General features: G+C 34.2%; 1 protein-coding gene across 1 annotated transcript in view; it reads left to right on the top strand.

Annotated features, from left to right (window-relative positions):
• Positions 1 to 10038, top strand: part of LOC135226664 (G-protein coupled receptor dmsr-1-like) — a 16169-nt gene extending 6131 nt beyond the window's left edge. Inside the window, 3 exon segments of the mRNA XM_064266376.1 lie at positions 8878 to 9275; positions 9278 to 9949; positions 9952 to 10038. Of these exon segments, the coding sequence (XP_064122446.1) occupies positions 8878 to 9275; positions 9278 to 9949; positions 9952 to 10038 (1157 nt within the window).
• The last annotated feature ends 2976 nt before the right edge of the window (positions 10039 to 13014 follow it).

Below are 13014 nucleotides of genomic sequence, written 5' to 3'. Positions count from 1 at the left end.
TCCTTCCTTTCGTGTTATATAGTCTGTCCGTATTTGCTCTTGGTGTAGTGCTTTGTGTATTGTCATATGTTTCCTAGTTTTTCTGATCTATGCTGCGAGTTTCTGCCTTCGTCCATTCCACTATTCCTGCGCTGTATCTGATTACTGGCACTGCCCATGTGTTTATGGCTTTTATCATATTTCCTCCATTGGGTTTTGACTTGAGTATCGCCTTGAGTCTCTGCATATATTCTTTCCTGATCGTGTCCTTCATCTCTTGGTGTTTTTTTTATCCCCTCCTTCCATTATTCCCAGGTATTTGTATCCAGTCTCATCTATGTGTGATGTTGCTCCCATCTGGTAGCTTTATCCCTTCAGTTCTCGTTACTTTGCCTTTTTTGTATGTTGACTAAGGCGCATTTTTCTATTCCAAACTCCATCCTGATGTCCCCAGATACAAATCCTTACAGTCTGGATTAGGGTATCTATTTCCTTGATGCTCTTACCATACAGCTTGATGTCGTCCATGAACATCAGGTGGTTGATCCTGTTGCCTCTTTTCTTGAGTTGGTACGCGGCATCCATCTTCTGTAGTACCTTTGTCATGGGAATCATGGCTACTACGAATAGTAGTGGGGACAGTGAATCACCCTGGAAGATCCCTCTCCTGATATTAACCTCCGCTAGTCTTATTCCAGAGCTTGTAAGTATTGTATTCCAGTTGCGCATTGTATTTTTGAGGAAGCTGATGGTGTTTTCCTCTGCCCCATATATTTTCAGGCATTCTATTAGCCATGTGTGTGGTATCATGTCGAAGGCTTTCTTATAGTCTATCCATGCCATGCTTAGGTTGGTTTTCCTTCTCCTACTGTTCTTCATTACCATTTTGTCTATGAGGAGCTGGTCTTTTGTGCCCCTATACTTCCTTCTGCAGCCTTTCTGTTGGTGGGGGATAGTGTTTGTCTCCTCTAGGTAGTTGTTTTTATTATTATTATTATTATTATTATTATTATTATTATTATTATTATTATTATTATTATTATCATCATAGAATCGGATAGAATCTAGACCTAAGGACATCTACCATTCCTAGCCTTCTGTCTTTCACGCTAATATTAACCTATTATCCTGACTGCAATTTATTTTCATAATATTACTTGTGCAGACATTCCATTTTACATTTCCTCTATCAGAAACTTTCAAACTATTTCATCAGACTATGCAAGTTTTCGTCACCATCACCGGTTAATACTTTATTGCAAACATGGAGTACTCCACTCTCCCTGAGAACTTCTATACACTTGCTATTTTGCTACATTCAGTCTTCATTTCATTCATTTAAATCAAATGAAGTACTTCTTTATCTTAGCATAGAATATAAGATAACACTATATGAAAACGTAGCGTCTCAAATTAAAATTTATATACTACAGTAATTGCGATTTAAAAACCAACTATGGTGCTAGTGCTAGAAATGGAGCTTGGGAAACTGAACTGCAAAAATTAGCTTCAAATTGTTTTATTTTAAATGTTACTGCATAAAATCATATTAAAATATAATTCTTGCCTATAAGAGCACTTGAGCCATATTATTGGAATTTATTTTAATTTCAATCTTACTTATATTTAATAAACAAAACAATTATTTAACAACCAAAACAACTTACATTAAAGAATAGATCCACTAATAAAACTTTGTGAAATTGCCGTACATTACCTTTTTCCCTAGACATGGCCAAAGATACATAATAATGTAAAGCACTTATCACAAATGTTGACTTTGACGTTGACGTTGACATATTCCAAAATTGTCGTTGTCTTGGAGTTAGAACGTTCAGTTTTGTTCAGGGTTAATTTCCTATTACAATGTAGATGCCGGCCTTGCTAATGAGAAACTCTTACTGTAACTGTTCGCCGTGGCTGTGGTAACCTCCGGGGTAATTTACTTCTTACCTTTGACAGGTACATATTACGCACGCGCGAACTTAAGACCTATTAGGCAATTACTAGTTTAAGTAATTTAATTCATAAGTTTAATTTTATTATTCATTTTACTTATCATTAACGCTAATAGTTACTATACTTAAGTAGCATTAAGTTATTTACTTTTAACTTATTAGAAAAATAGAAAGCTTCGAGTGAAGCTAACGACCGAATGGCTATTCCCCACAGTCGGACACAAATATCAATCCTTTCTGATTTCTAACACACTCCCCACAAAGGATTGCGATTATAGAATTGCAATGAATATCTTCATTAACCAAACATTATTTATTAAGGCCAATTTCCATTGAATTATCTTTGGTTTGCCTTTCTCTTATAGCAATGTGTCACTGAGTTTCCAGTTCCAGGATAAAGATTACAAATAGAATGATATTCTATAGGCCCATTAGCTTGCTTTAGTTTCACTGACCTAATATTATTGTCAAATCCTAATATTAATTCTAATACCTTACCCATCATCCAAAATGGTCTGGGCTTATTAATAGCTTTAATTAGGACAATGTCACCAACTTTAATTCTATTTTCCCATTTACTTTGGTACAAATTTGCTGCTATGTTCTCTCAGGCTTAAGAGATAATTTTCATACCACAATTTCTTAAATTTTCAATAATTTCTTCCTGTATTTCTACAGTTTCTCTCTAAAGAAGGTTGACTAGAATCGTCCAACCAAACATCACCATCATCTTTTCTCAAAATGAGGGATGAATTACCATGCAATTTGATAAAGGAATTTGGAGTTATAAACTCTAAATTTTTTTCTGAGCTTGATCTATATGTTAAAGGCCTGGAATTTATCGCTAATTGAATATTAGAAAGGGTAGTTTAATAATTCAAAGTAAGTTAATTTAGATCTTCCTATTACTTTATAAAAGACAATTCTTTAATACTCTAATCAATCTCCTCTCCCAAGCGAACCAACCCATGCTGATATAAAGGAATTTTAATGTGTTTGATATCACATTTCCTTAATTCAGATTGAAATTCCTGCGACTCCAAAGACCTTTCAAGGATACTTCCACCCTTGAGAAAAGAACTTAGCGTTGTCACTGTACAGGTATTGTGGTATTGTGTACATATTACTAAATCTTTGGAAAGCGAGAACAAAATTTTTAGTGGATATGTCTGGTAACAATTCAAAGTGCACAGCGCGCACGTTAAGACAAGTGAAAACTAATATGAACATTTTTTGTGGTCTTACCACTCAACTCATCCCTAACCCAAAGGTGTCCCCGTGAAATCAATACCTACATGCTGAAAAGGCTTGACTACGAAATCATGGTGTTTAGGCATATCTGTAAACTTCGGGTATCTGTAAGCTAAGGCATTATATTTCCTACATATATTACAACTACTCAGCTCAGTCTTTACTGCTGACCGACCCTTGGGAATCCAAATCCCTGTTCCCTAAGGTAGTTTAATGTAGTGCCTATTTCCTAAATGCTGTACCTTCAAATTGACAATGCTTTATTAACAATGGGTGAATCTATGCTCTTTAGGAAGCAATACTGGGTTATGAACATCAAGTCAAAGTACAACACTTAGATATTCTTCCCCTAGACCTAATTATACCCTTTGAATCTAAAAATAAATTTAAATTGGCCACTAGAGGAGGTATATTATTAGTATTGGCACTGCTTTGTAAAAAATCTAATTCTACTGTAAAGTATTCTTTCTGTGCAATTTTCACACCCAATACTCTGAGGCTTTCTTTTTAGATCACCACCCTTTAATTTACTACAAAATTTGAACAAGTAACTGGTATTCTTAACAATTGTTCATAATTTGACATTTTATTTTATATTGAATACCAGCGTTTACTTTATTTATTTGCATAGTGCATACTGTACTTATTTGATGCTTATAGTAAGGCGATATGCTCAATAAAGGGTAAATAGGCCACTTGTCAAAATCATTACTCAACCATTCTGGCCACCTTCTAGCCAATAAGTTGATTGACTTAAATATTTAGTATAGGATAAACCTCTGGTGATCATGTCAAGCAGGATTTTCTTCTGTATTTTACATAGTGATATAAGACAGGTAGTTTAAATAGCTTAGACATTTCAACTTTAAGACCATCTCCTCAAGTACTCTATTTCTAACAAATTTAGATTTTATTTTAGTTTTCTCTGGTCAATAGCCAATTTCAAACCACTTGAGCATCAACACAAATATTAATGAATTGAAATTTTTATATTATTGTAGGCTTCTAGTAAAGAAGATAACATTTAAAGCTAGAATTACTCCCATTAGTTCCAAAGTGGGGACACTATGCTCATTTCTCTTAGTCAGTGGAGCCAATTTAGATTTGGAGAACAAATAAGAACTTTTATCATTTTGATTAACCGCATAGGCCACAAACCCATAGGCCTCCACAGAGCTATCACAAAAAATGTGAAGACCATACGAGTCTAGTTCATTAAGGGACTCTCTAGGAAATTTAAGTTCAGATAACATTTCAAAATCTCTACTAATAATTTTCATTTCCCCACAAATGTCTTTTAGGTAAATTTTGATCCCAACCAACATCTAATTTCCATATTTTTCTCATTAAAATTTTGCCTCTTATTGTTACAGGAAGACTATATTCAAAGGATCAATATTTTAGAAGTTTGTGACAATACTTTCTTTGTGTCTGCTTCTGGGTCTATTTTACAAGGCGCAAGACTAAAAGAATCATTATTTACGTTGAATCTATAACCCAATACTTTATCCTCTTCGCAAGAATGTTCAACAAGTCTATTATCAGACGACATTTCTTCTCTCAACTCTACACAATTGGAGTTCCAAGACCTTAATGTTGTTACCAGTTACAAGAAGATTGTCTACATAAAAGTTATTAGTTAATATTTCTTTACACTTATCATCAGTATAACTTTCTGCGTGATGTTTCATAACAAATTTAATATAAAAGGTGAAGAAGTGTAATCAAAACTATTGTTTTGTAGCGATAAGATACTAATTTATTTCCCCGTTTCCAAAAGAAACAAAATCTATTTTTGTCCACTTCATTTTTAATTTAATCATCAAAAAAGCTTGTCTGAAGTCACTCAACATTACATATTTATTAGTTCGAAAGTAAAAGATCAATTTCAGTATTGAGCCCATTAAATCTATCCCAGGATAAGCTGCTTCATTAAGTGAAGGCAATTCCCTGTAAGTTTTTAAAGAACAGTTAAATACTGGCCTGATTTTTGTGGTAACTTGCTCTTCTAATTCTATAACTGGTCTATGGGGAATCCATATATACTTATGATAGTCAGAAGACTTACTTTAATTTCCTTGATTATACCTCCTCGAGTTGTTTATCAAAAACTTCCTGGTATTTGTCAATGAGACCCTTTTTACCAAGATACTCTACTGTTCTGTCTAATACCTTAAGTGAAACAAAATGATTAGATGGGACGCTGTCAATTTTATCAGTATACCAGGGCTATTCTACATGATAAAATCCATTATCAAAAGAGATCCCCTCTCTAAATCTGTCAATTTGTTCTTTATCAAAGGAGACCAATTCTTTTTCACACTTTTTTTATTCTTTTTTACCAAGGATTCAAGACTAAAAAGGTGTTCGAGTCCATTTGTCTACCTCACTGTCTTCTAATATATGTTCTATGATTGAAATAAGATTTTAGAGGATCCATTACTAAATTTACCACGCTTTTTGTCTTAACATTCAGTGTTTTCTTATTAACCATGGAGTCCATAACAGCTCTACTCTCTGCCTCATCCAAAAAGTTGAACACATTACCTACAGGAGCTACTCTATTATTTACGACTAAACAAGCTCCACCCAAACATTTTTAGTCCAAGTTACTGAAGGTAAAAACTGAATGATATCTATTCCTAACAACATGTCGAACCGTTCATAACCTTTTCATGGTTTCTTTCTGTGGTCACAAAAAGTCTCATCCAATAATAAACAATATTATTTTTTTTTTAATTTATTATTTTTGATTCATGCCAGGGCACTCAAAGTTTATATTGAGCGATTTGTTTTTCAACTAATAAAGGTATGAATATTAAATTATTGTTTATATTTATTCCAGTGGACATTTGCTTGAAGCCCTTAGTTTCTTGCCCTATATATATGTGCTTACATCACATTCCACAGCATACAACGCCTCTACATCCTGACAAAGATCTTTAGCTGCAGATTCGGAAATATATGACCGCTGACTGCCAGTGTCAAACAAACATCTGACTTTCCTAGCCTTTTTGCATTTCTTAAATACAAAGTCATAGTGGGTAAAATGTGAGACGCATCAAAACTTCTTTGAGCAAAACATAAGCTTACGTTAGTTTTAGTAGTTTAGTTCGCTTTATTCAAAGAAGGCACAATGATTACTGTGTTTCCCTCTTTCTACACAACAGACATTCAAACCTTAACTTATTTTGTTTCCCGTAACATTCATTGTCTTCGTGCCCTGAACCAGCGCATCTAGTGCATAGTGAAAGTTCCCTCAGTCTGGCCAATTTATCATTATAATTATTAAGTTAACACATTTTCCCAAAGTATGGCCTTCAGCTGCACACAATTTACAAATTAACTTAGTTACTTTATTTGCAAATTTAAAATTTTGAATCGTACTTCACCTACCTATTTCTTTAGGTTTAAATGAACTGCTAGGACTAGGTTTACTAGAGGTTTTAGTGAGGGTCTTTTTTCTATTGGAAACAGTTTTTCGATAAAGTTTTGATAATTTCATTATAATTAGAAAGAATGTCAGATATATTAGGATAATTGGTATTTAATTTGTGAACCACTCTCTCTTTACTGGTATGGGAGTTTATTAAATACTATATGACTCACAAATTTAATGCCCAGAGGGACCCCCACTTCCAATAAAAAATCAAATATTATATGCTTTCAATTCATGCAGATAGGATTTGATTTCGTTGAGGGAAACTTTCAACGACGAGAATTCTTTATCATATTCAGCACTTGGTGCAGCACTCAAAATGTTCTTAAAAGTCTCGTCAACAATATAATCTACGTGAAGGAATTCTTTTCTTTAACATTTCAATTGCCAAGTGGTAGTTACGGTCAGAAATAGTCAAATGCTTAACTACCTTCAAGGCATAGCCCCTAAGGTACCCCATGTAAATATATTTGTTTGGCAGAATCGGACAGATTTTTTCTGGACCCAATGACATTATTAAATTGATTAAGAAATGATTGAAAGCAAATTTATCTTTCTCCTCTCCACTAAAGATTCCACATTCTAAAGGAGGGGTTTCCCATCAGACATATTCATTCTAGACATCATTTCTAAAACTTTATCGGCAGATAAGTTGCTAGAAGCCCCACTTAACTCACTTATGAATTGTTCATATTGGTCGAGCTCTATACTAACCTGAATGCTATATTCTGCCTGAATATCTAACTCCTCATTATAATATTGTTCATCACTGTTCATTATTTCATGTGTCTCCAAAACATTATTAATTTTTTCATCAAAGTGTATAACCTGCTCGATCTCTTTTTCGATTTCAGTTATTTGAGTCTTACAAAAGGAAGAAGTCAATCTATTATCACCATGAAGCTCCGTTAGCTTCTTTAAGTAAATAGTTACCTTCCGTTTGTGTATTCCCTGCATCCTCCTCAAGGATGATATAATATTCATAGGGTTAACAAACTCTTCCTCTTTATCAGACATGATTAACTAATTATACTAGATAGATTTAGTATCAATAGTCTGCAAATATTTAAAAGATACACCCCACCTAAAAGTTATCGATGCTTACGGGTTACCTAGTACATTATGTATGAACATGAAATAGATTATAATACATAATATAAGTACTAAATTACGTCGCACTTGAGTTCCATATTGGTTACCATTCGAAATACCGAGCGACAGTTAGCCAGTTAGCCGTTTCTAAAAAATCACTTACTTCACCGAACAATAAACACATATTTACCTTCGAAATATTATATGGAATACACGACAATTTTGGAATTATATTGAAATTTATTTTAATTTCAATCTTACTTATATTTAATAAACAAAACAATTATTTAACAACCAAAACAACTTACATTAAGAATAGATTCCACTAATAAAACTTTGTGACATTGCCGTACATTACCTTTTTCCCTAGACATGGCCAAAGATACATAATAATGTAAAGCACTTATCACAAATGTTGACGTTGACGTTGACGTTGACATATTCCAAAATTATCGTTGTCTTGGAGTTAGAACGTTCAGTTTTGTTCAGGGTTAATTTCCTATTACAATGTAGATGCCAGCCTTGCTAATGAGAAGCCCTTACTGTAACTGTTCGCCGTGGCTGTGGTAACCTCCGAGGTAATTTACTTCTTACCTTTGACAGGTACATATTACGCACGCGCAAACTTAAGACCTATTAGGCAATTACTAGTTTAAGTAATTTAATTCATAAGTTTAATTTTATTATTCGTTTTACTTATCATTAACGCTAATAGTTACTATACTAAGTAGCATTAAGTTATTTACTTTTAACTTATTAAGAAAAATAGAAAGCTTCGAGTGAAGCTAACGACCGAATGGCTATTCCCCACAGTCGGACACAAATATCAATCCTTTCTGATTTCTAACAATATTAAAATAATTCTTGCTTATAAAAACACTTGAATCATATAAAAATCTAATTCTTTCTTATAAAAGTACTTGAACCATGTTAAAATATCATTCTTGCCTATATAAGTACTCGAACTGTATTAAAATATAAGTCTTGCCTATAAAAGTACTTGAACCTTAATTAAAATATAATTCTTGCCTATAAAAGTACTTGAACCACATTAAAATATAATTCTTGCCTATAAAAGTACTTGAACCATATAAAAATATCATTCTTGCCTATAAAAGTACTTGAACTGTATTAAAATATAATTCTTGCCTATACAAGTACTTGATTGCTATTGCAAATTTTCATCCCCTGACAATAATTATATAACTTCTTTCTCCCAACAGGAAAGCTACTGCAGCACCCCCGGGTGGGACAACTTCCGCCACAGCTACCAGGCTGTCCATGGGTGCATGTCCCTGGTCGTGTGCATCTTCGGATCTCTGGCCAACGTCATCAACATGATCGTCCTCACCAGAAGGTCTATGGTGTCTCCCACCAATGCCATCCTCACTGGCCTGGCCGTCACAGACCTCCTGGTCATGGTGGAGTACATCCCCTACACGATGCACCAATACGTGTGGCAGGGGAGATCCTTGGAGTCCCAGTACTCCTGGGGCTGGGCAGCTTTCGTGCTCTTCCACGCCCACTTCGCTCAGGTCTTCCACACCATCTCGATCCGATCTGGCTCACGGTGACCCTGGCCGTGTGGCGGTACATCGCCATCGCCTTCCCCCAGAACAACACGACTTGGTGCTCCATGCAACGCACTCAGATGGCCATCGTTGCTGCCTTCTTTTGCTCAGTTATCTGCAACATTCCGAATTATCTCAACATCACCATCAGCGTCCTGAATCACCAGGGCCACGTGCTCTACATCATAGGCTTCAGCGAGCTGGCGAAGGCCCACAACGGCCTTCTTAAGAGCATCAACTTCTGGATTTACGCGGTGCTGCTGAAGCTCCTGCCCTGCACGGCTCTGACAGGGCTGTCCATGGCCTTGATTCAAGAGCTGCTCAGGGCTGCGCAGAGGAGGGCTGCGCTCATGAAGAGAACCTCCTCCGGCAGGGGCGGAGACGCGGAGAAGCAGGCGGACCGAGTGACCAAAATGCTGCTGGCCATATTGTTCCTCTTTCTGGCCTCCGAGGTTCCCCAAGGGATCCTGGGGCTGCTCACGGTCATTCCAGACTCCGGCTTCTTCCCCTGCTACCAGAAGCTGGGGGAGATCATGGACATGCTGGTGCTATTCAACAGTGCTATAAACTTCCTCTTGTATTGTGCCATGAGCCAGCAATTCCGCGACACCTTTACGGAACTTTTCAAGCCCTGCTGCGGACCGCTGGCTTCTGCTCGTGTAATCCGAGGTTCTTGCCCCGGGGTGGAAGTCTGTGCAGCTTTCAGACTCACACAGAGAGCAACAACACATGCATTACACATGTGTGAAGGATAGATGAGTTTTATCGAAGTCTCGTGTGAAATTAACAGACAACAATATATATATATATATATATATATATATATATATATATATATATATATATATATATATATATTATATATATATATATATATATATATATATATATATATATATATAATTAGTTATTTTTGTTCAAAGGTTTATGTAGAGATACTAGACTCAAAATACATTAGTGAAGTTATGATAAACAGAGTGTTGTCTCGCTAATAGAATATATATCAAAATTATGTTGAATGTTGCTTGTTTATTTGATAGGACACCATCGCCCAAAGCCAAGTGTATTTCTTTGCTTGTGTGGAACTAGTCAAGAAAAAACTACTTATAGAAAGAAAATAATGAAAGATTACACCTACATTTAAAAGTATAAGTTTGAGAGATTTTATCAATTTATGTATATATATTGTATGCCTATAGTTATTATTCACCTGGTGACAAATCAATGAGTATCCTCTCTCGCTCTCTCTCTCTCTCTCTCTCTCTGCTCACCTCTCATCTCTCTCTCTCTCTCTCTGTATAATATAGCAAGGTAAATGGATACTGTATATTTTCATTTATAAATTATGTATATTTTTATTTATGATAGAATCGATTTTATTATTGTCTCTCTTTATTCACAACTTGAAGACTATAGCTTTCATATTCTTTGTTATAAAAGAAAAGTTTCTGTTGTTATTTGAAAGTGATTCTCTGTCATATCATTAATCTTGAAGCATGTAATCGCATAATGGTTATTTCAGTTCCCTGCCCCAGTTAAAAATCAACATTTTTCTTTTATATTTTCTTGAACTAAGATGCAATCACGGTTAATATATATATATATATATATATAATATATATATATATATATATATATATATATATGTGTGTGTGTGTGTGTGTGTGTGTGGTATGTGTGTGTGTGTGTGTGTGTGTGTGTGTGTATAACTGAATCACGAATTTAGGAACGTGATAAATCCATAAATAAAGATAAATGCCACGAAGGAAAAATAAACGAAGGAGGTCTGCAAGGTCTTTCGACTTTAAAAGTCCTTTACTGAGCAGTAAAGGACTTTTAAAGTTGAAAGATTTTGCAGACCTCCTTCGTTTATTTTTCCTTCGTGGCATTTATCTTTTATATATATATAGATATATATATATATATATATATATAATATATATATATATATATATATATATATATTACTCTTTTGTAAAGATCTCCTTTCCCCGTTATTTTGTAATATTTTCTGCCATTCCAAGGAGGAGTAACTGATAGTAGTATATTGATATAAATTTCAATAGTATTTTTTGAAATGATTTTATGGTCATGAAAACAGAAATAAGAACCTTCATATATATATATATATATATATATATATATATATATATATACTATATATATATATATATATATAAACTGAATTCCTGAACTCTTCAATACTTTGGCAAGTGCATTGATAATACTGCTCAGTCAGCCGGAATATTTTACTATGATTTCTTTTAATATAATGCAAATAGAAAAAAAATGTTTAAAACATAATGATTTGAAGCCTTTCCCAAACACTTTATTTTTTAGGGGAAACCAATTTATATTTTAATCCGTTGGCAACGTAAAAGATTTGTATTCACCAAAAATAAAAAAAATATAAATCCCACTTTCACCTTTTTCTGCCATGCGATCATCTGTGAGGAAAATCAGATGGCACTTGATACTCCCACTGTAAATAATACTTTATTTTGCAACAGGTAATTCATGAATGTTAGAAAATACCGCATCTTATCTCTTTTATCTTTGATTACGTGTCTGCATTAGCGAAATGTAAACTAGGCAACTGAGAGGGCTTTGGTGAAAGTGAGCTTTTCAAGGTGAAATGATGAATGTGATATTTGATAACCTGGTATCAAATGCATGTCTCGATATTGACGTTAGTTTGACAATTTCTTGTACATAAGATGTCTTTTCGTTTAAATATGATGTATATTACAGACAAACATAATATTACGGGAGATGTCAACCTGCTTATTCATATTGTTAATGTACAGAACAAATATATATATGACTACGGTGCATACGGTTTGATGAAATGTAAGATTATGAATATAAGTCTCAACAGGTTATCTTGAAGGTTTGTGATAGAGTATATCATATATATGAAGGTTCATTATTTATATTGATACGATGTAATATCCTAAGTAGTTTTTCATTTGAATAAACCAACTATTCGCTGCAAGTGATCACAAGCAGGTGTTCTGAATGCTGTGGAAAAACTTGTCAAACGTAGAGTGTATAAAATATGGTTTTGATAGTGATAACAAATATACATAAACCGTTCATGTTTTGATAAACTGATAAGACAGCTTTCCCATAGTGATAAATATCCTAAAATAGGTGGAAAAAGGAATAGTCTAATGATGGTTAACCTTGATTTTTCCATTGATAAATAAAAAAAAAAAGTTTAAGTATATTTTTTTTTTTATTTTTTTGGCGTGGGTGCACGAGGACACACTTCAGGAGCCCGAAGTGACGTCCTCAACACTTCCCCAACACTTCTTCACACTTCTAAGGACGATGAGAAATAAAAGTGTAAAACCTGAAGTGTGTTCAGTATGATTCCCCCTCCCCAAAGAGACGAGATGTCTCGTCGGATTCTGACGAGAGAGAGAATAGAAGGATGGATCTTTTGGTCTCATGATGATGAACGTTTTTGTATGTATAAAAACAAGCATTTCCCTCAACATACTTGAAGTATGTATGTATGTAGATTACATATATACATACTTCACCCATTCTTATCTCTCATTTGATTTTTGAATTGATCTCAACTGACTATATATCCATACGTAATCAAACTTTATTATTTCTTATAGTTTATTCTGCATTGAAAATATCGACTCTCTGTCTCTGTCTCGTCTCTCTCTCTCTCTCTCTGTATAGTGATATATATATATATATATATATA

Source organism: Macrobrachium nipponense, chromosome 15 (genome assembly GCF_015104395.2).
Source record: "Macrobrachium nipponense isolate FS-2020 chromosome 15, ASM1510439v2, whole genome shotgun sequence".
Taxonomy (NCBI): domain Eukaryota; kingdom Metazoa; phylum Arthropoda; class Malacostraca; order Decapoda; family Palaemonidae; genus Macrobrachium; species Macrobrachium nipponense.
This window is presented reverse-complemented; position numbering and strand designations above follow the sequence as displayed.